The 25,913-nt window shown below is 44.3% G+C and overlaps 1 protein-coding gene across 2 annotated transcripts in view; it reads right to left on the minus strand.

The window, feature by feature from the left end:
• Positions 1 to 25,913, minus strand: part of LOC135919372 (WD repeat-containing protein 44) — a 42,798-nt gene that overhangs the window by 2,097 nt on the left and 14,788 nt on the right. Inside the window, exons 5-17 of one of the 2 annotated variants that reach the window (XM_065453139.2) lie at positions 24,565 to 24,766; positions 21,768 to 21,887; positions 16,249 to 16,466; positions 13,755 to 13,840; positions 8,457 to 8,578; positions 7,837 to 7,881; positions 6,017 to 6,110; positions 3,589 to 3,713; positions 3,174 to 3,296; positions 2,924 to 3,115; positions 2,767 to 2,865; positions 2,214 to 2,329; positions 2,033 to 2,157 (exon numbers count right to left, since the gene is read on the minus strand). In XM_065453139.2, the coding sequence (XP_065309211.1) occupies positions 2,033 to 2,157; positions 2,214 to 2,329; positions 2,767 to 2,865; positions 2,924 to 3,115; positions 3,174 to 3,296; positions 3,589 to 3,713; positions 6,017 to 6,110; positions 7,837 to 7,881; positions 8,457 to 8,578; positions 13,755 to 13,840; positions 16,249 to 16,466; positions 21,768 to 21,887; positions 24,565 to 24,766 (1,667 nt within the window). Of the gene's footprint in view, positions 1 to 2,032; positions 2,158 to 2,213; positions 2,330 to 2,766; positions 2,869 to 2,923; positions 3,116 to 3,173; positions 3,297 to 3,588; positions 3,714 to 6,016; positions 6,111 to 7,836; positions 7,882 to 8,456; positions 8,579 to 13,754; positions 13,841 to 16,248; positions 16,467 to 21,767; positions 21,888 to 24,564; positions 24,767 to 25,913 lie in introns of both variants that reach the window. The other variant, XM_065453138.2, reaches the window with a different exon arrangement.

A 25,913-nucleotide genomic window follows, 5' to 3' on the forward strand; every position in this document is an offset into this window, starting at 1 on the left:
CTTTCATCAGTAGTTCTGCACAGTAGTAATGAGCGTGATGGCAGTTGTGGCTCTGGGACAAGAACGCCTCACATGTACAAATATATTGAATAAAATATGGGTACTGAGGAAGAAAAACGGGGGAGTTTCACCTACATTTAAAGAAAATCAGTAATAACCTTCTTTTCACCAAATATACGAAACAAAAGTTCTGAAAGTATACTTTACCAGTACAAACTGATACAGTGTTGCCTTTTCATGTTCTCTTAACCCTTTTCACATCAAAGTATTTCTTTAGGTAATTTTTCGTCATATTGTTACAGGGATGTTGGGAGTATAAGACTGTATTTACAATGTATGTACAAGCGGAGTCAATGGGGTTAAGATGGCTGACTAGTAACAACACGCAGCAGCCAGCTTCTCGCGATCTTCTTCCTCTCTCTTCATTTATCCTTCTGTAACAGAGTTTCTAAAAAAGTACCCTAGAGGAAAATGTGGCGCTAGTGTCTACGGGGGGGGGGCTCTTATGAGCGTTGCATCAACCTACATGGGAATGATGGGAAGTCAAGGCTTCGGATTGATTTCGATCTTTAGACTAGTGGCGTTTGCTTGTGGCACAGTAAACTAAGCTATACTTAAGTATTATTGCGTAACATCTAATTTTATTTCTGCAGTGTCTTATATAATGCACAACACGTTACATAAACTTTGTATGACAGATTAAAGCACGGTTTACTATGGTTTGCCACCAGGGCACACCAGGGTATGCATTCTTCTGCGATTCTCTTCCCGATTTACTGCCAAAGAATAATTATTTATTTTTACAACAGCAATAAAAACCATGCATGTACTTATATAAAAATACTCATCAAGTATCTATGGAAGTGTTGCACCTTTGAGAGGAATGCTACAAGTGTTGTCTACTACGACGCCTGCTCGCTGCAAACGCGAGACTTTTCTCGCAGACGACAGGCACTTACGAACTCTCTCGCTCTTTCGAAAGGCTGCGTCGGCTGTCACGATTGCTGAACGTCTTCAAGTACATTTAAGCACATCTGCTTCAGTGCTAGCTAGGGCGCTTGTGGCCTCTTACGAGTATGCTTCATTATATTTTATACTGACGTACCGCTTCCGAAGTGTTATGGCGTGCCTTTGCATTTACCCATTTTGCGACACTAGACTACAGCCAGGAAGCAGCAACCTTTCCTACCACAAGCAAGTTTGTGTTCTCAAAGTCCTAAAACACGCATTTCAATGAGCACGTAAACGAGCAATGCATAATGAAGCCCTCAATAAAATTTGATTGTCAAGCCACTAGAAGTACAACTGTCTATGTTCTGTATCAGTAGCGCCTTCTTTTTCCTATTCTGAAGTTTTATAAAGCACAAAAGGCTACAGTTCAAACCTAACACACTTAACAAACCAAGGGCCAAACGGTCAAGACATGTTCTTTCAACGTTTATGATGCCATCGCTTTCTCGTCAGGGCTTCAACGCCACACCGCGACACAAATATCGGCTCAGCCGCTGGCCCAGCACGCTATCGCCACTTCGAGCAACATAACAAAGGCAGAGAGCTTTACATTGCACTGTCCCACTGCAGGTTATGTTCCCTTTTGATGAGACACTGGCATCGAGCACACTGCGCCTGTACATGAGTATCTACAAAGAGCCACAGCAAGTTTGTGGCTGGTGCTGGACATTGGTAACAAGTGCCATTTGTTTTTCTTGCTGTTTATTTATTTATATTGTTTGCTATTAGGTTGGTAAGCCTGCATTTGTGGGAAGTCTTATTTTTATTTTCTGAACTTCCAAATTTAGGGGGTTGGCTTAGAATCAAGGCCGACCTAGATTTGAGTAAGTACAGCAGCGAAAGAGCAAAGGATAAAGCATTGCAGCAGTAAACTAAAAGAACATTTTAGAGCCAGTAAAGAAGCTCAATAAAGCTTCAAGGAGAGACTTTAACCTCAGGAGTTTGTTATCATAAGGCATGAATGTTTGAGACACAGGGCATCCCACAACGTACGAGTAGCATTAGAGCTCGGGACTAATACCTTTTATACTTTCCCAATAAGTGTTTCGATCCCGCCGTGCTGATGAGAACTTGTAGTCGTGGTAGGTTTTCCAGATGTAGATAAACTGGTTCTCCGAGCCACTGATGACGTACCTTCCATCGTGGCTGCACACAGTAGCATTTTCACTAGTCTGAGCTCTACATTTACGAGCTAGCCTTACCTGAAGGACCCTTTGATTTGGCTACTGAGGTTGACGTAGCCTTTGTACTTGCACGAGAGTGACAGGTCTCGAAGATCGTACAGACGAATGCGCGAGTCATTGGAGGTCACAAGAATCTGCGAAAGAGCGCAGGCTCTTAGGATTCCAAGCAGCAAGGCAAGAATTCAGTCACGTAGTTACTGATTCAATGAAACTGATAAAATATGCAGGACAAGTAGGGCATAGCTGTTTAACCTAATACGAGGCTAAACAGCCCTAATTTCACATCACCTGTGGAATGGCAATGTGAATTCTGTCTATGTGACCTTTACACTTAAATCCTAGCGGCTATTGTTACATTGTTATACAAACTAGCATAAATTACATAGGCTACAAGCAACAAAAATGAATCTCTGTAGAACATAAGGAAAGACAGGCTAGTGTGTGCGTGGGTGAGTGTGTACAGGCATTTTTCTGTGCACAATCAGTGCTTACATCTGTAACGTAAGCACTAAAGCAAAAGTAATGTTTTTCTGTAACTGGCACACAAATTTGGAATCGATTATGAACTTGCCTTGTCTTCTCCAGGCATAGGCTCAATACCAGTAATCTTTCGGCCCTGAGCATTCTTTCCTCGCGTTGAGCGTACGTGGATTTGGGTGTAGTACTTGAGCTGCTGCACGAAAAAGGCCCAGTCAAGACCGTATGCCACTGCTAAAGCTTCACTTTACCTCTGTGTTATAGAAGATGCACCGCCCATCATAGGAGCCGACCACGGCAAATTTGCCCTTTTGACAAAAATTGGCAGCTGTTATGAGTTTGGTCTGGCCGTCCAGCTCGTTCCAGAGGGCGACTTTCTTGTCTGGAATGTTCCAAAGTCTCAACTTGCCATCAAGGGAGCCACTCAGAAAGTAGCGGTCATCCTGCGAATGATCACAAATGAGCCATTCGCACTTGTTGCACTGGCATCAGCTACCTTACCCGGGGATGGAAAGCAATGGCCGTGACAAAGTCAACATGCTGAAAGCAGCAGAGGCAGTCACGACTGCTGATGTGCCACAGCCTCACTGTCTTGTCCATGGATGATGACAGAATGAAGTTGTTCTGCATGAAAAGAAGGCATAGCTACTCAGTGCCACAAGGGGAAGTGGCTAAAAAAAATAGCATAAAACATTAAAAGATATATATTGCACGATAGGAGATGCCATTAGATGGGACACGACAAACATGTCACAACTACTGGCTGTGGGGACTTATAAATGCTTGGCAATTGCATTTAGTCCTACCTCCAGGGCTGCCAAGATACTGAATGTTACCATGTAAAATTGCTTAGTGCCTGAGCTGTTAGAGATCTATGTTTTAGAACAGGTGCTGAAGCTGTATGTGCGTGACGTACCCGTGACCACGACACATCCAAGAGGTCAGCTGTGTGTCCAGCATACTTGCAAAAGGAACGGAAAGGTCCCTCCTCCTCCTCCTCTGGTGGTGGATCTGCTGTTTCTGTGCTCTCATTCTTGGTAGCTGCAATATGTCACAAAAGAGATGTCTTAGAATTGACCTAGTACAGTCAAGCTGCACAAGCTTACAGGGCATATGCAGAAACACTAAATCAGTTGAGACTGATAAAGTAAGGTATTCCTTCAAAACTCTATCTTCATTGATTTCGCAGTAAGATGCGATTACGAAAACAGAAAATGAAGACTAAAGTTTCATTTCTTGAATTTTGTGCTAAAACTGCAGTGAAGGTGCCTGAAACATTCTCAGTTCAGTCTTTCGTTCCTTTACGGTACAGCACAGTCCATCCTTGCTAATAAAAGAACAACTCGATCCAAGCAGATGCCGTAGATATTCATGATGTTATAGCAAAGCAGTGCAGGAACTTCCAAGTGGTGCAGCCTCCTGTCTAGGTAATTTTTGTGCCTTTTCTGGCTTACCAAGCCTCCTTTCATGGTGAGAGTCTTTTTTCTTGGTACAGTAGAAGCGTAATTTACTATTACAGCTCAACTTATTTTTTTATTTAATGTCCCTTTAAACATCCAGCTGCATATGCTTAACTCACATGAGGGGTGTTTGTCCAGTCCTGCGGCTTATGTTTCCAGTTTTGCCACAATACTGATAAGCTCGTCTACTGTGATGGTAGTGCACTAGTCCGGTCTGCTGACGTGGCATTATAGTGCACATGCCTGTATGTAATGTGCACATGTGGACCGTGTATAACTGTGATGACTTGTAATAACTTGCATAACTGCAAAAGTGTGTGAAAGTATAGACTCCACTTTAAAAAGCAACTCAAGGCATGATGAGCAGTAGCTTCTTTCAATACATATATAGTGTAAACTTGTTACATTTCAATGTTACATATACCTGCCGTGATTGCTCAGTGGCTATGGTGTTGGGCTGCTGAGCACGAGGTCGCGGGATCGAATTCCGGCCACGGCGGCTCCATTTCGATGGGGGCGAAATGCGAAAACATCCACGTACTTAGATTTAGGTGCACGTTAAAGAACCCCAGGTGGTTGAAGTTTCCGGAGTCCTCCACTATGGTGCGCCTCATAATCAGAAAGTTGTTTTGGCACGTAAAACCCCATAATTTAATTAATGTTACATATCAAACATTTCAATAAGGTGGACATTCATTACACACCACTGTGAAGTATCTGCTAAGTGCCTGGGCTTGCCTAAGTAACAGGGTGACCAGATAAATTGAGGCCAGATAAATAAGCGAATATCCCTCTCAAAACAAGCCAAAGTAGATTTGGTAAGGCTGCTTCGAAATTGACCAAGAATGGGCAGAATATGGTGCCTAAAAAATATATTTGAGACTATGGCTGATTATCTTTTAACATTGGCTTCTGGAGACTGTTGAATTTCTTAAGAACACTGAGAAACAAAAATGGTCATCATCATCAACCCATCTCTGTAGTAAACAATGACAATAAGAGATTTTGAATTCCTCTCAATCCTGGCATGAGTTTTGAATCTAAATCAATGTTGTAGTCCAGGGTCACATTAACATTATACAGTGCAAAAGGACTCGCTAATGCAAAAACATGCATTAAACTATGGTTAATTTAATTTAAACAATGCAAATGCCAATAGCCCTGAAGTATCATGACAAGTGAGGAAAAAACTGACAAGCAACTTGGGAAAACCGACAAGTCCAAATCCAAATATAGGAGTAGAAGTGGTCATTATGCTAAATATAATGACATGCCTCTTCAGGCAACCAGATTTGGGTGAGTAGTTAAGCATTAGAATTTGTAACAATATCGAATCTGCTCCCACATCTTGTACCACTGCCACCAAAGTCTTTCTTCGACAAGATCAAGAGAATAAGATGGAATTCCAGTAAAGCTTGGAATTGTTTGCCAGGAATAACACGAGGCCAGAAAGCCTAAGCGGTGCTTGCTTCTGTTTCATAAACAAACAAGCAAAATGCAGAGACAACTGCTTTCACCACTTAAACTTGTAAAATATTTTGCTGAAAACAAGACACTGCAGACCAACTTTGCTGCATGGTGCCATGACTAGAGTCGTTTTGCAGCTCCTCCACAAGCCAGAGTACTTTTTCTAGCTGTGATCGTGTCATGCAGAGAAGTTGGCCTATGATGTTTTGAATATCAACTATTGTTGACAGCCTACATATATTAGCTGCAGCAGCAACCCTTCTCACTATGACACTACGAAACTCTATGGTCCAGTTAAAAATTCTCTGTCACCTGTAGTGAAAGACAAAATTTCCCTGCCAACACTTTACAGAACAAACCATAGCCCTGGTGCTTACAAAATGGTCTCCGCGAAAACAGTAACACCTTGCAGCTTACTTTCCTGCTTGTACTTGTTGCGCATGTCATCGAAGAGCTGGAAGGCGCTCTTCAGGACCCAAATGCGCAGGATAGTGTCCTGGCCCGCTGTCGCCTTGCAGAGGAGAGCAAGACAGTGCGTTAAGCAGTAACCAGTTGATATGTTTTGTTAAAACTGCGCACACCTCGCGGGTTAAAGGAGTACTAACATGAAATGTTTGAGTTGTCATTTTCTTTCTCGTTAAATAAAAGTCGAAACCCTTTTAACCTTAGAAAATAATACCGGAAAATGTCAGAGTGTTGTAAGTAACTTGATAGAATACTTGTTTCTATGAACAATTTTTGGTTTCAGTAGCCAGAGCGTGTATGTGTCATAACGTCACAACACATTGGCTCATTCCATTCCAGCAAATTCCACATGCATGAGTGAAGCTAGAAAAAGATTGCACAGCACTGTCTGTTTATTTTTGAACAAGTAATATCATCATGCCTAGCATTCTTGCTATGCAATGGCAGCAACTTCTGCTCTCTCTCCCTCTCTCTCTCTCATAATAATGACAATTACGCCAGATACATGATACAGAGAGCAACTTTAGTATCAAATTAAAATATCCTGCATTTCCCAACTCTTATACTTTTTGAGTGTCATCCTTTTACGCCCAAGAAGCATGTGGTAGACATTCTACAATTTTGAAAATATGTAATTTTGAAATTATGAAAATATGAAAAAGCAAAAAAAAAGTGCATTGTTCAGACAACATAATGAATACTGAACATTCGTGATCAGTAAGCTAATTTTATATGCAACTATAGACTATAGTATCTGAAATGGAGATGGCTACATAACAGCATATTATAAAACTCAGCTTTACCAAATAAGTGCTGGGACAGTCCCAAAGGAATAACTTACCAGCTCTGATCAGACTTCAGTAATCCTTTACAGAGGCAAAAGTACATTATTGTACCGTGCAAGAAATATCAGAAAGCGATATTACAAGCAGGTGACTGCTGCCCAACTGCATTTCAGCTTCATGTTCAGATATTGTCCTATATAAGGAATAATTCAGTTTAACAAAGTTTGACAATAATCAATCTATACCTCTTAATTCTATAGGTCTGCTGAGAGAATATAAATTCTGCTCAAAATCCCATATTATTAAAAAAGAATGAAAAACCTGCGAGACATCTGGTAGGGTCATTCAGTTCATATCCCACTAAATCACTTATTTTTTAAAAACCAAAAATAATCTGAAATAAAAAAGTATCTGCTAAATGCACATTTTTGTTGTTGTTGTTGTTGATAACAACTACTAGATCTATAGAAAAATTTGGCTATAATGGCAGCACTGAAGGCAACTAAACAAATTGTCGAATAGTGCATACTGGGCGTGTCCTACATGTTTTATTGTGCCCGTATATTGTCAGTGTTAAATAACTATTAAACATGATTAACCAACTTTTCAAAATTTCTGCCATGATCATAAGCAATGGTCCCCAAACTGTTTGGCTTATCGCTGTTATCAGGCCATTCAGCATAGGATAACTTTCTTTTTTCTAACGCAAGCCTACTGTATTTGCTCTCTCGCATCACGTGCTTGCAGTGGATGCTCACAACTACAGGATGCCTCCTCCATTTTAATGACTGCATTTTGTGTGTGTTTATGTGCTGTATGTGCACAAATTTCTGCAATATGCTCACACAGAATCCCAAGTGCTGCTGCAAAAACTTCTTGCATCGTTGCTGTGACCTTACAGCGATTCAACTTACTAGCACCTTAGCTTTTTCAGAGAGAAAGCAAGAAAAAAAAAAAAACAAGTAAGGAGGCCATCAGGTAGCTCACCAGCAGGCGTCCGCAGGCCGAGAACTTCATGGTCCACACAGCACCCTGTGGAAAAATTACCCAGAATTGTGATCGTAACGGATTGTATCACATTGTGTGAGTTCACAGATTGGCCACCATAAGAAAAGTTTTCACCAATATTAACCACAGTCCCATGTAGCTGCAGCTGATGCCTGAACTTCCCCAACTAAGTGCAGAATGACATTTAGTCTCAAACCTTTTTCCTGTGCTCAATTCTGTTGCGAACTGATATTTACATGCATTATTTATTTGGAATCCCTCCCTCCCAGAGCTACCTCACTTATAAAGAACGGGACCCCAATAAACTGTTTCTTTAGCTTGCAAGCATAACCAGTTAATTATGAACGTGTACTGGACACAACGTCCTGCATGCATGAATGCAGAGAGCTATGAATTGGCAACTTTCTACACTTTATTTTTCGAGCGAACACGCTATGATGTATTCAAGGTTGAGAGTCCTGCCATGAAATGGAATAAAAATCCAAAATGAAGAGCCACTGAACCTCAAGCTCCAGAAAGACTACCAAACAACTGAGATTCCTCTATTGTACATGGCAGGTGGAAAAAATATGGAGGGCACGGGAAAGGGCATTTGTTACCGTGTGCACGTTGGCAATTTCCTGGACAAGACGAACAGAGTCGAAGTCGGGTGGGTTCCGGTGGCTGGTCTTGACCTTGAGGGTCTCTTCCTCACTTCCTTCTTCTTCACTTGGGCGTAGCCCTGAAACAGGCCAGCAGTCAGACATTGAACTCCCCAGACTTCTTTCATCAGGTGTGGCAAGCACTTTCTCACCGACTTGTCCTTCCTGTGGAATTATCTGACATTTCATTCTAAACTCGCCCAGGTGGTGTGTTCACATACACAACTTAAAGGGAAGCTGAAAGGTTTTCCAGAAAAAATGAGTGAAGAGCAGTACGCCGTGGTTTTCAACCCTCTGAATTCGAATATTGCATCGAAATTGAGTGAAAGAAAGCGCAAACATATTTTATTTCGACGAAAAGTGCAGCAGCAGACACTCCCAGCTCGCGCGCCTCGTTTCCGCCTGTGATTGGTCGGGTGCCTCGTGACGTCAACAATGGTTCGGCTTGCAGACGACGAGTGAACACGACAGCCATCACCTCGCTTGCAGCGCTGTCGCGTCCAAGATCACTTGTAAGGGGTTTATATTTGTACATACTACACGTACGTACATACTTGTACATAATACATGTACGAGCTGATTGTGAAGAGCCGGCCTCTCCAAGAAGCAAAAAATGCTGGTGCAAGCACTGCTTTTTACGCGAACGAAGGTGAAGTGTTAGTATCTCCTTGTGTTGGAAATGTTCTTTGGCGAGTATGTTTTTTGCTAAGCTGCATTCAGCGTTCCAGTGAGTACATTTCCAGGCAAATAACTGTAGTGTTATGTTCTTGCATGCCTCCTTGGAGAACTTAAGCGGTGATGCGATCTTCAGCATTTGTGCGCTGCCCCAAAGCTGTCGGCAATCTACACAGACGGTTTAAACGCGAGAAAAGTTTACCGGCTGTTGTAGCATGTGTAGTATAGAACCTTCATCAGCGCGCTATCTGCACGCTACTCGTAACCGGCGAATTTCATCGGCTACGTGAGATGGTCGGCTTCTTATGTGTGCGAGAGAAGGGGGAGTGCAGCGTCTTGGCGTGAGCAGGCTTTCCAACACATGCAAACTTTACGCTTGCACTGCGTTATGGTAGCTGCATGCAGGCTGTTTCACAACACACGTGCGAATAGAAAATTCGCGGCGCTTGGCGATGAAACCTGCGTCAAGGGTGGGCGATAAACATGCACCTTCTGTTCAGTGTGCTAACTATTTTTTTTTTTAGGAGAAACCAAAGCACGCATTATTGATAAACTCCGATAGTAATTGTCACGGAAGTGGTTAGAGCACAACACTTGTTCTTGAGCGCTTGAAGTTGTTTCGCTTCACAGCAGCCTCCCACTTAGCTGAAAGCTTCATGTGTTGCAGGAACTAATGGAACTTCGGAACATTGTCGCAGCCGCTGGTGTTCGTGCAAGCGTAGGCTGCACAGAACGGCGGCATGATCGGCCCACAAGTTCAATTGATGCTGCGCCTGTCAACTACCACTCCTATATACACACAAATAAAGGAATGTAGGGTCGAGCGAAGCAGAATAGGACGGCGCGCACGCAGAAATAAGCCCGGTCAGGCACGGTTGCGGAGACTGTGAAGGAGCGGAACACCAGTGTTGACGTCACTAAGCCGCGGTTTCCGGTCTCCGCTCGCATCGTCAGCGTCAGCAGCAGCGCGTGGCGCTCGACGGGGAGTGGAGCTACAGCGCAATTTTAACTGACAATTGCGTCGCTCCTAAGTGAAAAATCGCCCCCCAAAATTTTACCTTCATGGTTTATAAGGTTCCCGCATCCGTATATGAGTGTCTTATTGAATTCGACAGACTCTTCAGCTTCCCTTTAAAGGATAGTCAAGGGCAGCTACAAGATCACATCTGGCATTAGGATGGAGTTAATGAGCATGAATGATGAAAGACAGAGACAACGAACAAAGGACAAACTATAGTATGTGTGGTACCATTACATTACTTTTGCTATAATTTCATTTGCACAGGCTGCCACAATGCTTTTCTAAGAATATGGTAAAAGGAAGCAGTTCACAGTTGAAGAGTGTATAGACAACTTCTAAAGCGTTTGATGGAACTACAGATGTTCTTGTTATATAACTGCTTCCCTTATTTTTTTAAATCGAAGCTTTCTTTGTGAACCCTCCACAACATTCCTGACCATGGCTGCTGGCTGCTGCCGTCTTGCCAAGTAGCTCACACTTTAAAAGAATAATAAAAAAAAGAAAATTAAAGAAAAATACGGGCCCAATGATGGTATCAAAGCTCGGTCCAGCAAAACAGCCAGCAATCTAACCATTAGGCCACAACTGCCTTTCTTTCCGTTCATGGTGCTTAATTCAGGGAGACAGGACTTCTGCTAGAAACCAACACATAAACAAACTAAGAAGTCTCTTCTAGCTGCATGGCCATGAAGACACATACATATACTTCTGTCATGCCAATGCCAACTAGCGCGTTGATATAATTGCTGAGTGTATCACATTGCTTAGCACAGGTGCATGAGAGCAGATGTGCATGCACCAGTTTCTTTTACGTCGAAGGCACAAGAATGAAATAGGCAAACTTATAGCATTTTGATTAACTGCTTCACGAAAGCTTTGCTTCATAGAAGTTACCAAGATGTGCATTGGATCTGCATAACTTTCTCTTTTTTTTCTCCCGAAGAAGCCTCGCCAGCGGAATTGATTGGAATTGTCCTGGTAGCTTCCTCATTGTTTTAACTGTTCAAACCCAAAGGTAGCCACTGAATATCTGAGAAAAACAGCTTATACTCTTGCCATCACCATAATAGTGTGTCCTGCAGAGAATCTTGGCATTACATGCAGAGGTTGCCTTGTTTTACACTAGGCTATTCTACCACTGCCCTGACAAAGTCTCACTGGCTGCCTCAGCTTCATATGAAAAATCACTGAGGCAATCTGCCCTGCTCATATAGACTGTTTCTTCACGGGCGCCATCATATTGCTGCACAGTGGCGCCATCTATGGGCAGTCAGCATGCTGGCTTGGGCGAGCGCTCCGTTTTGCATGGCTGGTATACGCTCTTCTACGTGGAAAACGGTTCTGTGAGATGTACTGAAGTGCTATAAGTTGGTATGGCCGAACTTTCTGCTGGCGTTGAGGCGGACGGAGCATGCAGCACGATGTGTGCGCGCATTTTAGAGCCTACAATCAGCCTCGGAGATCAACTGTGTATTTCTGAAAGTTCCGTTCACTATTGTGACCTTATTGCAGTAATATCCTCTAGTTCTAAGCTGCGGTTTAGGAGCAATGAAACATACACGACGATCATAGCAGCGTGGGTACCGTTCTGTTATGATAGGAGCCTTGCTGTTATACTTTGACAAGCGTTCTAACTGCTCGCTGCAGATTACATTGCGTGACTACTTGGTTCGGCAGACGAAGTTTCCACCCATGAATAAAATAGCTTTGGTTAGTAATAACAGCATGTGAACTATATTCATGTGAACTGTGTTATTCACTGCTGCGAATAACAGCAGTGTGAACTATACTTGTCCAGAAAAGCGATTGTTTACGAACTGCGCGACTATCCTAAGCAGTGGTACCTTTGTTCTATATAGCGCATGGTCCAAGCATGCGGCATAAACGTTTATAGATCTATAAACGTTTTGCGGTGTGATTATGAGAGGTCGTACTGCGGCGTTAGCCCATTCTCTTTCTTTTCTGAGGAAGAGTATAACAGATTTTTTTTTAAAGGGGGGGGGGGGGGTGCGTTTGTTCTGTTCTCTACTACGCACTCACACATGTTACAGAAATTTTGTCCTCAAAATAGCCATTGCATTATTTTTATGCGATCCATCTCAGATATTATGGCTTTACAGGTCAAAAAGGCAATGCTGAAGCACACAGCTTATTCATATGTATCATGCTGGTCCACCAACCGCAGTGGTCGCTGTGTTGAGCAGCGCCATCGGCCTCATGCAGGAGGCTAGCGTAGAAATATAGTGATTTCAAGCATACGAGACTTGAAATCTGTGAAAATGACACCGGTGTATCACAAATATTTGATAGCGTCTGCCGCTTAGATGTTTCGTGGTTGCCTTAGCTTGGCCGTACACGAGCGTGCAATCTTGTTTTAGTCCCTATGCCAAGCAATCAGATAGTTAGCAGATTTACCATTTCATGCTGGTAATACAGAGATGGCGGTTCTCTTCGTTGAAGTAAAACCGATATGATAATGCTGATAATGCGCATCGCATGTTTGCTCCCCCAAGAGATATTTCCGTGTACTGTAGTTACCAATGCACCAAAAGGCTTCCCTGATGACGTTATATGAATGGACATTGTGTAAATTTCACGAAGTATGATCTAAAACATCTCAAAATCGTTCCGCAGCGAGCGACAGCAATACTTTCAAGCAGCACCACGCTGGATCGCACAAGTCAGAGAGGCGGAAGGGCTTACCATGTGCCCTTCCCTCCTCGCCCAATGAAAAGGTCTATAGCAGCTTGAGCAAAAAAGCAGGCTGCCCAGTGAAGGCACTAAGCTACCATTAGAAAAACTTAATGCACAAAAAGAAATCTCCACATGCCTGACTGCACTCAGAATGTCCTTAGCTTGTAGTTACGGCCAACAATTGGGCAGACAGAACAGTGGCAACCTCCCTACTGCTTTTTTTGTTGTTGTTGTCTGTGCTCCCTAGAGGCAACCTAACTAAAGCAAAGTGTGTACCGGGTTTCCAGAGCAACATAGCTGCAAAATGTTTTGCAGCAATGTTTTGTTTGACCTTTTAGAAGGTCCAAATGTAACCTTTGTCACTTGCTCAATTCAAAATTGTTCACACAAAATGAAAACCTCCTTTTGGATTTGGAGCTACATTCTCTCCAGCTATATCCAGGAACGCTGTAAAAGCTAAAGATGAAGTACATCTCCCAAGTGTCATGACGTGGCTACCCTCATGACACTATGATCTGTTTAGCAAACATGGGCGACCCTCTTGGACTTGTACATGCGGCTGAATTAGAAATTGGGTCAAATCATTTAATGATGATGGATGATGTCATAATAAGGACATTGGGCGACCTAATTTTGACCACCTGGGGTGCTTTTAACGTCTGCTGAAACAACAGTACATGGGCACTTTTGCACTTCATCCGAAAAAAAAAAAAAATGTAGCTGCCACAATCAAGATATGATTCCACAACTTCATGCTAAATAGCATAATATCGTAGCCACCAAGCCATCTTGGTTGTTGTCAACCTATGGAAAGACAGAGTGTGCAGTCATTGCCGCAATTATTGCAAGATATAAAGAATGCTTACTTTCATCAGCTGCAGACTTGATTCGAGTCACCGTCTGGCCGACCTTCTGGCCCACCTTCCGGCCGAGCATTCTTGTTAGACGGCCCCTGCATAAATTACACGGTGGTTTTCATTGCAAACTATTTAAGAACCTAAACGTCAGTTACACTCAAGATGTTTATGACAACACGGCTTGTGAGAGAACATGCCTCATCACAATATCATAATTTATTGTTCAATGATAATACAGTAGCATGTTGATGATACGAATCTCTATAGAAGGCGCTAAAATTTGTAGCAGCTGAATTGGTGGCTGATACGAATGGCACTTGCCTATGGTGTGGCTGTGTGGGTTATCTTGAAAGCGCTCTACAGGAGGCACAGAGTCTACACGCGCTGAGGGCTGGTAGCTTCGTGTGCGCTGTGTTCTCGCTGCTTATTTTGCATTGCAGCGAGAGGCAGCATGAAGGGCAATTCCCTTGCTGCTGCTGCAGCAATTCCTCACACTAGCGTTTTGACAGCACGTGTCTGCGGTTATTGACAGAAATGTGTTCATGTTTTCCTGTGCGTGTGTGACACCATGCTTGTTAATTTAGTAAGTAAGTGAATGTTAACATGTTTATACAGCCAATAAAACTACTATCCTTACTTCGTATAGACGTCTAATGATTTGCTATCACAACCAATGCGTAGCGTTTCAGGGAAAACTGTTGACTTTCTTTTTCTCCTTATCTTAAGACCTTTATTTATCTCATGGCAAAATATTTTGAAGAAATACGCATCAAAATTTGAGAAAATGGCACTTTTTAAATGAGTTGTATTTGAAAAAATCCATGACTTCACCTTTCAGGCAAAGCTGTGACTTTCTTTTTTTCCTTACCATAAGGCCTTTACATATTTCATGGCGAAATATTTTGAAGAAATACGCAGCAGAAGCTGAGAGAATAGCACATTCTTTTGTGAGTTGTCTTTGAAGTCATGAAGAAAATTTGGAGGACGCTTAAGCTTAGTCTTCAAGAGTGAAATAATTCAAAGATTCCTGAGTGCTTCTCGTGCTTCCCGGCAACTGCAGCTTATTAACCGTAATGTTTACCAGGAAACACTAATGGCGAACGCTATGCACAAAGGCGAGCTTTCTAGTAGAAACGTGGTCTCTTGCGTGGGCGGCGATACAGCGGAGGCGAGCACTATCTGGAGATGTTGCAAGGAAGTGCACGCGCCGCTTTATGGCCTTTGAGTTTGCGCGCACACAAACCTGGGAGGCCACGGCTGCACTATGAATGGTAGAAATGCTGGAAAAGAGGTTAGTGGCTTTTTTTTTAGTTTTCATGTAACAGAATTATGTTTTCTCGTATATTCAAATTACAATACAATGCTATTATGTCTGTAGGTTGTGTGTAAGTCGTACCTTATGATTTTTCTATGTAGTTTGCCCTGAGAAATTAATTTCCTTCAGTAATTTCCTTGCGCCACATGTAGGGCCTGCATGGTTGGGTATGTGTGGGTCAACATTCTTTTTGCCGAAACGACGTACAATGCTGGACGCTGAATGTAGGACGCCGATGCCAGATTTTCTGCGACACGGAGCCCTTAACGCTCTTGCGTTAAAATTGTGCTTTGGGAGGTGCTATCGGTCTAAATACAATAGATCAGAGACTCAGGAAGCCGCAGCGTGGTATTTCTCCATGTAGAAATAAAAGCAACAAAAGAGAGCGTGAAAAGGGAAAACTAGGATCGTGATTTATTACTGTAGTCATGTGGCACGCAGGAAGCACTCCTATTGGCTGACGTAAATTTGAATCACTGGTGCACTTGTTTTGCATATGTTTTGGCAACAGCTTGCTGCACACTTTTGCAAGTTTCGGAGTCAACATTTCAAGTCAACATTTCTGCCTGGTTATCTTGAGCTTCTTTCACTGCTATGTCCTAGCTGCTGTCTGATGGTGATAAAGACATGATCTGCACAAGATAACAAAATCTGTCTACTTTTCTTTGTGGTGGCGTAGATCCAGTGTTGTAGGTCGCATTGGCGACAGGAATGCAACTGGTACATCGGTGTCGGCACTTTGCCAGCCTGGCAACAGCCAGTGTCTGGCACTACTGCTGCGCCAGCAAATGAGTGGTGCAGCAGAACTGATAGTTGGGCGAGTTGGTACGAATTCATAGTAAAATATTTAGGGCGCACAATTGACAAGGACACAGTGAAGGGGGACACACAAGTGTGACAAGTGATTTGCAACATTTGAAATTTAGCTTTTAAGTTAATGGACTTGAGCCAGGACTCTAGAAAAATATGCATCATACCTAAATTCGTATCATGTGCGATTGTATCACAGAGATCCTACTGTAATGCTCTTTCAAATGCATACACAGAAAGTGTAAACCACGATGATAGTAAGCCTTACAATTTTGTACACTTCAGATGCATGGAGAATGCTAGAATTCCTTTCACAGGAGTTTCGAGTGTTCAGTTTTGTCTTGGTGCTAGGCAGAGATGTCAACAAGAGGATCTTACGCTCTGCGGCGAAGACTATCTGTGGAGTCACCCGGTGGTCTAGGGCTCTCCTCATCGGAGGCAGGGCCCACATCTGAATGGCCCACATACTCAGACGTGATGCGCATGATGTGCAGAGCCAGTGGGTTGAGACACCGTGGAAGGCGCTCTTCGGCCACACTTAGGGGCACTTTCTCGCCTGTGTCCAAATTGAGCACCTCCACTTGGTCCAGGATTTCCTGCACATGAGTCGCTTCACTCAGTTTCAAGATGTCATATGGTGCTACTGAGACGTCACTTACTTGAAGCAGAGATGAATGTATACTTAAAGGGTCACTAAAGGTTAATATTAAGTCAACATGGACTGTTGAAATACCATCCCAGAAACCCCAAAACACTTGTTTCGTGCGAAGAAGAGACTTATTTTAAGAGAAAATGTGTTCTGAAGCATCCGCGTACCTCTAGCGCAGTTCAAATCGCCCGCCCTCCGATCGAGGAGTGGTGACGTCATGGGTCTCATAGCGACGTTGCACCGTCGGTGAGTAAAACGGCACCCGCAGACGGCGCTACGGCTTTTCTGCGCAAAACACAAACGAGCGGCCAGAAACAGAGCCAAGACAGAGCCGACAGCAGCGCGAAAGCGGAACTATAGTGGCTAGCCGAAGGGAAAGCGTGCGGCGATAAGCTGGTTCTTTATTTTATGACGCCAACTTTGAGGCTCGTTGCAATGGACGACCCTGGTTACAACATATTGGCTCGCTATGCTAAGCTCGACTTCAGCGATTTAAGCACTGATGAACGTGACCTGCGGCTGAGGGCTTGCGCTGCCGGCGTCGTTGCATACTACTACGATGGCAACTGTATGTCATGGCTGTACATATTCGCATATTTGTAGCTTTTCCTTCATGAAAACCAAATACCGCACTCACCGCCCCGTCTTCGACCTGCAGTTGTTCTTACGCTTCGGACAATGCAGGCAAGACCAACAGAACAGCGCTACGGGAAAGCATTCCTTTGAAAGGCACTCCACACGACTTCAGTAAGTCGGCGCTGAATTCGTAATCCACTGGACGAAAGTGCAGCGAGCACACTATGCGATTTTTCAGCTCTTTGCCAACGCAATGTGGCAGAGGTGCGGCACTTAACCACTTCGAACGGAGAGGTTCACTCGTTGGCACACAGTGATAAGCAACGTTGGATTCGCCGCTCTAACTGCCCTTGGCCAAGTACCGCAGAGTGTTTGCGCATCCCACGACATCACATGGACGTGGCATTCTTGCTGCTTGTTCCAAATGCAAGTTTCGCAAGCCAGCAGAATCACCATAGCATGCTGTGATAATGAAACAACTGAAACTCCAAAGCGCGCACAGCCCAGAGTCAAGCGTGCAGAGCCGAGCGAAAACAAAACCTTTTGACCACCCATACTACTGAAGGGTAACGTCAAAATGTTATTTTTCTCTTAGAATTGAACAGAAGTAGACAAATAGCATTTTCTTCCGTCTTATAACCTAATGACATTATCTTTTTAATACGAGGTGTTGTGTACCAGTGACATAAATTATGATGAGAAGTGCCTTCCTCATCGGGCTAGTACCAGAATGTTGCTAGGGAGTCTCAAATCGTGTCATCCATTTACCTCAATTTCTCGGTTACTAAAGCTCTCTTCGCGTTTATATTGACGCTTTAGACATTCTAGAACATTGCTTAATCTCTTTAACTTGACTTCACAGTAACCTTTAGTGTCCCTTTAATCAAAGCCTATTGGTCTAATTGGATTAACTTATCCTTATTCACTGCCACTTGGTGCTTGTACGAACAGAAATCAAGTAACATTGGAACAGAGTGTGTTAATAAAGAAGTTGAAATGGATGGTTCATAATGCCTGAAGGGATGATGCCCACAATTTCCTACAATGAAGGAAAGTGAGCTACCATATATAATGGTGCAAGAGCTTTTAAGAGAACTACCGTATTTACTCGCGTATAACCCGCCCTTGCATATAACCCGCACCCCTAACTTTGAACCCCATGAAATAAAAAAAAATATCCTCGCGTATAACCCGCACACTTACCTGAAAAAATGAGGACTAGGAAGTTACAACTGAGCAAACAGTCACCATTTTAGTTTTCAAAACAAATATATTTGAAAACGACTGCCGCAACGTTGTCAGTGCTGTCGTTCAATTGTCAATCGTCGCCACTCTCACTGCTGCCGTCTGAGGCTTCATCGCCGCTCTCAAAGACGTAATCATCTTCGGTACCATCTAGGCTGTTGCTTATGGCACACTTCTTGAAACTCTTGCGTACCATGTCGGCCGGGATCATCCCCCATGCATCTACGATCCACTGGCACAGCAGTGCAATATCTGGCCTTCGCACGCGTCCCGTCGGCGTAAGGGCGTAAAGGCCATCGGCCATCCACTGGGCATATAGCCGCTTCACGTGAGCCTTGAAAGGCTTATTGATGCACACGTCGAGTGGTTGGAGCATGGAAGTCATGCCGCCAGGTATTACGACAAGGTCTGTGCCGTTGTCAGCGAGGCGAGCTTTCACCGCGTCAGTGCAGTGGCCTCGGAACGAATCCAGCACCAGCATCGAACGGCGTGCCAACAAGGCACCTGGTCTTTTTTCCCAGATTGCTTGAATCCAGTCAATGACGAGGTCACTGTTCATCCACGAGTTATCTTCCACTCGCACAACAATTCCTGGGGGAAGTGGTGTACTCGGTAGAGTCTTGCGCTTGAATATTACATACGGGCGCAGTTTGGTGCCGTCGGCCAAAGCACACAACATCACTGTGCAGCGCAGCTTGGTGTTGCCGCCAGTCAGCACACTAACAGATTTTGCGCCCTTTTTTTCCAGGGTCGTGTCCATAGGCATCTCGAAATATACTGGCGTTTGGTCAGCATTTCCCAGCTGAGATAGCAAGTAGTTGCGCTCTTTCCTCAGTCCGATGACGTAACGTTGAAAGTTGAGCAGCTTCTCCTCGTAAGCGTCGGGAAGCCGCTGGCACATGGTAGTTCGCCGCCGCATCGAAAATCCATGCCTGGCCATAAAGCGCTGCAGCCATCCGCGGCTCGCATGAAACTCGCGTGGAATGTGCATTTCCCGGGCCAGCTTCAGGGCTTGCATCTGCGCCATCTCTGTAGACACAGCGTGGCCACGACTCCTCTGCTCCTCGATGAATTTTGCAAGCTGCGTCTCGAGGCGAGGGTACGCGCCAGTCTTCGGGCCGCGAAACGCTCGCCTGTCCTTGTTCGCAGCTTCGAGAGAGTCTTTTTTCTTCCGCCAGTCGCGAATGCAAGATTCGTCGACATCGTTCTTTCTCGCAGCAGCTCTGTTGCCGATTTGTTCAGCAGCGGCGACGATCCTGAGTTTCTCCTTCGCCGTGAATGATTGCCGCCGAGACACACTCATGATGCCTAGACAAGGCTGGCGAACTGTGCAAACTGGGCGTACAAGAAACGGCACCTTACTCAAGGCCCATCAACGTCTGAACAAAGCGTATGCAAAGCATGCGAAACGCGTGGCTGGCGTGGGACTAAACAGACTATGGATGTGGATCTGGCTGTGACCTGCGTTGGCCTCTTGTTGGCTGGATGGATGGATCATAGTGGCTTAGCCCTTTGTAACGGTGGTGGCTTGCGCCCCCTAGCCTAGGATTCCCCCCTTTTTTTTCCCCCGTAATTTTGTTCGTATTGTGAACTGTAATTTGTCCCTCTTTTATAGACTCACTCGTCCCTAGCCCCTTTTGCACCAATCTTCCAACCTACTCTTTGTCACCACTACCCTTCTCTCATCCACACGTCCGTCCTCCCCTGCAAATCCCAGGGCACCCTCTATATCTATCGCCGCGTCTTCGGCAATGTCCGGACGAAGTGTTCTGCACCGCAAAACGATATGCTCCATGGTCTCCGCTTCCACGTGGTCTTCTTTCAGTCCATACTGGCCTTCGGTGGTCAAAAGGTTGGTGCAATATTAATATGCACTGCAACACACGTTGATGTCGATGGGGATGCGGACTCTGCACGGCAGGCCGCGCGTTGCCGTGAAGCCGACCCGCCGAGCCCCCCTTCTCCGGAATATTCGCGTATTACCCGCACCCCCACTTTTTAAACACATTTTTTCAATTTTTGGTGCGGGTTATATGCGAGTAAATACGGTATTTGTCACAGCTTTCATAAATAAAAAAAAAATTTTGCACTTCCCAGCAAATGTCAGAGCAGAGTATTCAGGATATGAGGGACACTAAGGAGAAAAATGATTTGAATTTTTTCAGTAAATTATATTTCATCAATAGCATGTGGGGATGCACGACTCTCGCACACGCGTCCCCTGATGTTTTTCCCGCATAGTGCGTCTCCTGTAATCCGGCTTCGCCACGTGGCCTGCATAATGCCCGCGGCGGTCGATGTGGTTGAAGCGCAGTGCGGGAGAGGGCACGAGTGTTGCACTGCTAACGCCGCCAACAGGCGGGGTTACTTGGGCGCGGGGAGACAAGGCGCTTTCTCTTTCCCGGCGGGTCGGGGAACAGCGTGGACGTCCCGTGTGCGCGTGCCGACCCATGCTTCTGCGAGACCGTCTTGCATGGCCGCCTTGGAATGCACCACCGTTCGCGTGACAGTACGCAATGACAGGTCGGAATGGTTGAGGCGCAGTACGAGAGATGGCGCGAGTGTTGCGCTGCTAACGCCGCCGAAGGACGAGGCACTTGCTCTTTTTAATTCAGGACAGGAAGCAGTGCGGACGTGCCGTGCCGTGCGTGCGCCGATCCAAGTTTCTGCGAGACCGTCTCGCGTGGCTGCCTTCGAACACACCACCGTTCGCGTGACCGTATGCGCAAACGACCAGGCGTTGGGATCCAGCATGGGGCGAACATATTCGCTGGCTATGCGGTCGCGGTGAGTTAGACTTCTAGATTTGTCGCGCGCCCCAACGGCATGTTTTATGGATGGCAACTCGGCTAGCAGGCATTGATCTATGAAAGGTGCAATAAATGCCCTTGTGATTGTTTGCACTACTGTGTTGTCGTTTCTTTGTCCCAAGAGTACGGTGTGAGAACACCACAAGCAATAAAGCCACTGTTGCCATGACAAGATGCTTTGTAAATCAGAAAAGGAGCAAAAAGCGCCACCTTGAAATTTTTGCACCAATTCGCTGTGACATTGTAGATTTTGATGCAATCTGCTTGGGCCTGGTTGAATTTTTTATCAGCAAAAATGAACTACATTGTATACTAAAAGAGCCACAGACTAAACTTGGGAAGTTTCAAGAACTTTTACTGAACCACAATGGCTGAAATGTGAAAAGATACATTGCATTCTGTGATGTCCCACTAACGTTCTGGCCCTGGCGTGTTCGTGCAAAATTCAAAAATGAAACTTTGATCGTCATTTTCTCTTCTAATAATTGAACTATTACTGCAAAATTAATGAAAGTAGGATTCTTCAGGAATACTTTGTCAATTTAAACTGATTCAGTGTTTCTCTTCAGTGTCCCTTTAAGAGGCCACAAACCTCACGCACTTTTTGCTAGATTTACCTTGTCTGTAAGAGGCCGGCCAGAATCTGAGCGGGTGCGCATCATTATGTTCAGCTGACGCAGGTTTCCTTCTGCACGTGACTCTGGACTCCGCGGATTTCCACGGTCACGTTCATCGTCCTGCAAACCCAGGAAAACACCAAGAAATTTACTTGTAAACAGTCCAGCCACTGAATTTGTCAATCTGTTGAAAATGTGACTTGCTGTACTAGAATATTTGAACATAGAAACGTTTGTGCCTTCTTTTCACGTCAGCCAATGCTGCACTGCTGGTGTAACAACAGTGCGAATATGTGCACGCACGCTGCTGAACATATTCTTATGCTGTTTAGATGTTGTCTATGTTGATAACACAGCCTTGCACAAGTATGAACAAGCGAGAAGTGGAATATAAGACTAGTTTTTACTTTAAAATCCATAATGTTGAAACAACATTTAAACGCACTAATTTGTCAGCATAGAGCATCACTTACGTGTGCAAACATAAATTAAGAGAACACCTTGTTCCCTACTGTGTTGAAAAGCCTACACCATGTGACAAGCAAGCAAAGAAACGCTATAACAACTACTGCAACATAATGGCTTTGGTCTTGCAGAGCCATGGCATTTGGAATCAAGGCTGTGAGGCAATGTGGAAAAAGCACGGACTAACATAGCACACCTGTGTTGCAGAACAAGTGTACGGCTGTTGCCAGACTTACCAACCAGTGGATACAAGTTCACAGGCTATAAAGAAGCAAGTGCCATGAAGTGTCAGTTGTCCTGCGTCAGACCTAACTCCATTCTATGGCTGCCAACTTCTGTACCGCATCACTACTTCTAATCCTCTTTTACCTTGAATTGAATTTCTAATCCCAGAGTAATCGTTAGAACACTGGTATCTGCTCTGTGCTATTACATGATGTGCCCATCTCTATTTTATCTACTTTATCCTCTTTCTCTCAACTAGACTATCAGCTGCTCAAACTTGCTCTATAGTACATAATGCAGTATTTTAATGCGATAGCGTTAAAGGCACCGTGTCATACAAGATCTGGCGTTGGACGTCGTTTCGGCAAGAAAAATTTTCAAACCACCCAGACCCTCTATGTGGCGCAAGGAAGCTACTGAATGATTTGAATTTTTCAAGCGAAAATACGTAGAAAAATCGTAAAGTACAACTTACACACAACTTACAGACACGATAGTGTCGGATTGTAATTTGACTATACGAGAAAACATAATTCTTTTGCGTGAAAACTAAAAAAAAAAAACCTTTTCCAGCATTTCTACCACTCATAGACTGGCCATGGCATCTGCCATTTGCACGTGCCAACGTGCGAGTATCTCGGGGGTCACGGAGCGGCGCACCAAGTTCCTTGCAATACCTCCAGATGGTGTTTACTTCCGCTGCATCGTGGCCCACGCTAGAGGCCACATTTCTACTAGAAAGCCCGCTTTCGTGCATAGCGTTCGCAGCGAGCGTTTCCCAGTGGACATTACGGTTACATACACTCCAGTTGTGGAGAAGCGTGAGAATCAGTCAGGGATCTTTGAATAATATTACGTTCCACACTTAAAGGCGAAGCTTAAGTGTCCTCCCTCTTTTTTTTTTTGTTTTTTAAAGTCCCACCTATCATTTTTGTTTTTGTTCTATCACTCATTACACAGTCCTTAGCTTCCCATCAAGCTTCTTTGTTAACCTCAATATTTTGGCCCTACAGGTCAGTTCATGCAGAATACTTAGTTACACTGAGTGGTTAGATGTAATTAATTGACAGTAGATATAATTATTTCTTTCACTGGCTGCTGTGTTACATGCTGCAGCAGTTGATGCACAGAGATTCCGTGTGCTGTTCTGCACAGATGTCTAAAGCCCAGTAGCCAATGAGCTATGTCAATGGTGCTTGTGTAGGCAACATGCTCCTGTGTTCAGGCAAGTCCTGATAGCTGCAGTAACTCATGGCAAATGACAAAAAACGGGCAAGGCATACCAAAGAACATTCAATTTCACTCAACAAAGAATTTCTGCTACAAAGCAGCAGAGCCAAATACTCATTCTTTGGGAGAATGACGAGAGCATTTCTAAGCAACTCCACCTAGTAGGCAAGTACTGAAGTTCTTCTTTGGAGAAGTCCCTACTTCTTTGAACTGCACTCAGCTAAATGGATGGTTGGCCCTCTACAGAGACAAAAATCCTGTATGCTTGGCCTCACCCTTCAAAAAACCAGAAAGCTATGTGAGCTCTAAGAACTTTCCTAAAATCAACAGACCTGAGAAGGTGGTTACAGCTATCCTCTGTCCACTATTTTTGTGTGCGAGCACTCTCTCCTTTTGCCTCCTTAATTATTTCAGTGCCTAATTCCCTGTCTCCCATGCAGGGTGGCCAATGGGACATCGGTCTGGCTAACCTTCCTGTCTTTCCTTGTTTTCTCTCTCTACACTATCTACAGTCATGAAGCAAGAAACATTAGATTAAAAGCTGCTTTCTGCCACAGCCAGATAATGTTACCAACACCTCCAAGTACATAGAGAGTCCAGGAGTGCACATCACTAGGCAGCTGAAAAATATGACTACCCACCATCATTCTGTTGCAGCGGTAAACCAACTAGTGTCTAGTAATGCTCGTTACAGTTGCCATTAAAATGAAGGAAGTGCACGTTCTATGCCTGCAGGTGCTGCCTACAAGCGATTGTCCGCGGTGCCTCTTTCTACAGGATGTTGCAGTTCCTCATGAATGACCACTTCCTCCTTCTTTTGCTTTACATCTCTTGCTTTATAACAGCAGAAGAGAAAAAGAAAAAGGGAAAAGGTCACCTGTGGTTTGACGACATACTGCCCCCGGCACGCGCTTGGCAGGTCCATTGAGAACTCTGCAATAGATGGTGCCGGACTGCGTGGCAGGCCACGTGGGGTAGCATCACCGCTTCCGCTGGTGCTGGAGGCCTGCCCGCGACGGCGCCGTGGGGGTGGCTGGGGACCTTCCTTGGTGCTGGCTACCAAGTCGGGCTCAGCACACCTGCCCAGAGAGCAACATTTAGAACAACTATGATTCCTTGGTGCTGGCTACCAAGTTGGGCTCAGCACACCTGCCCAGAGAGCACTATTTCGAACAACTATGATAGCTATCACACCAGGTGGGTAAAACTGGCTCTCCTGTTTATTATTGCCAGAAAGAGAGGTACTCATCAATTCCAAGAAATTTAATGACATCATTACTCTGGATCATATGCTTTGGCAGTGTCCTGTGTCTTTCACAGACTGTGACAAGGAAAGAGACTGGTGGCGACGAGTCCTTCACAGTGGAGTTCTTTTGGACCAATTACAGGCTGTCAAGAAGGCCCACGATACGTCAATAAGGTTAAACCTTACTGTCCTGACATGGAAGCCACCTGCGTCAACCTAAGGGTTGATCTTCCTTCAGGACCTGAATAGAGTTCATCATACCATATCATACTACTACTACTACTACTACTACTACTACTACTACTAAGCATCCTTTCTAGTCAAACTTTACTATCAGCTGGCACTACATTCTTGAACTATGACTTTCAACGCTATTTTTATGTTATGCAGCAACTAGCATAACATAACGCCCAACTATAGGGATGAACATTTTCCACCAAAAATATTCTTGCTGCACATTCTTAAAATACAATGAATGAATGCATTACTAGGGAATAATGCAGATCAAAAACATGCTTTTCTACTAGTTTTCTCCTACACTTATGCTTCATTCAATAATTCAATTTGCCATTGGTAAACCTGACACGAAAAGCAGCAGTCCATAAAGAAACACAACCCCTGGTCTTCCATGTTTCACTAAAACACTTGTGAAAGACTCACGAATCTCTGAATACAGTGTATAATAAGGGCCCTCCGCAAGCACAATATACACCTTATTACAGCACCTTTCAGGTATCTTGATATCTCTATTTTTTTTTCCCATCTGGGTGGCTAAAATCTGATCAGTTCCACGTGAACAAGCTCCCATAACTGCAACACCTCAAAATCTGCTGAACATAGGTTCGTAATCTTTGCAGTGATCACAAGTGTTAAAAAAATCATAATAAATTACAGGGTTTTAGTGCCATAACCACGATCTGATTATGAGGCACGCCATAGTGGGGGATTCGGAAAATTTGGACCACCTGGGGTTCTTTAAC

This window comes from Dermacentor albipictus, chromosome 1, assembly GCF_038994185.2.
Source record: "Dermacentor albipictus isolate Rhodes 1998 colony chromosome 1, USDA_Dalb.pri_finalv2, whole genome shotgun sequence".
Classification (NCBI taxonomy): domain Eukaryota; kingdom Metazoa; phylum Arthropoda; class Arachnida; order Ixodida; family Ixodidae; genus Dermacentor; species Dermacentor albipictus.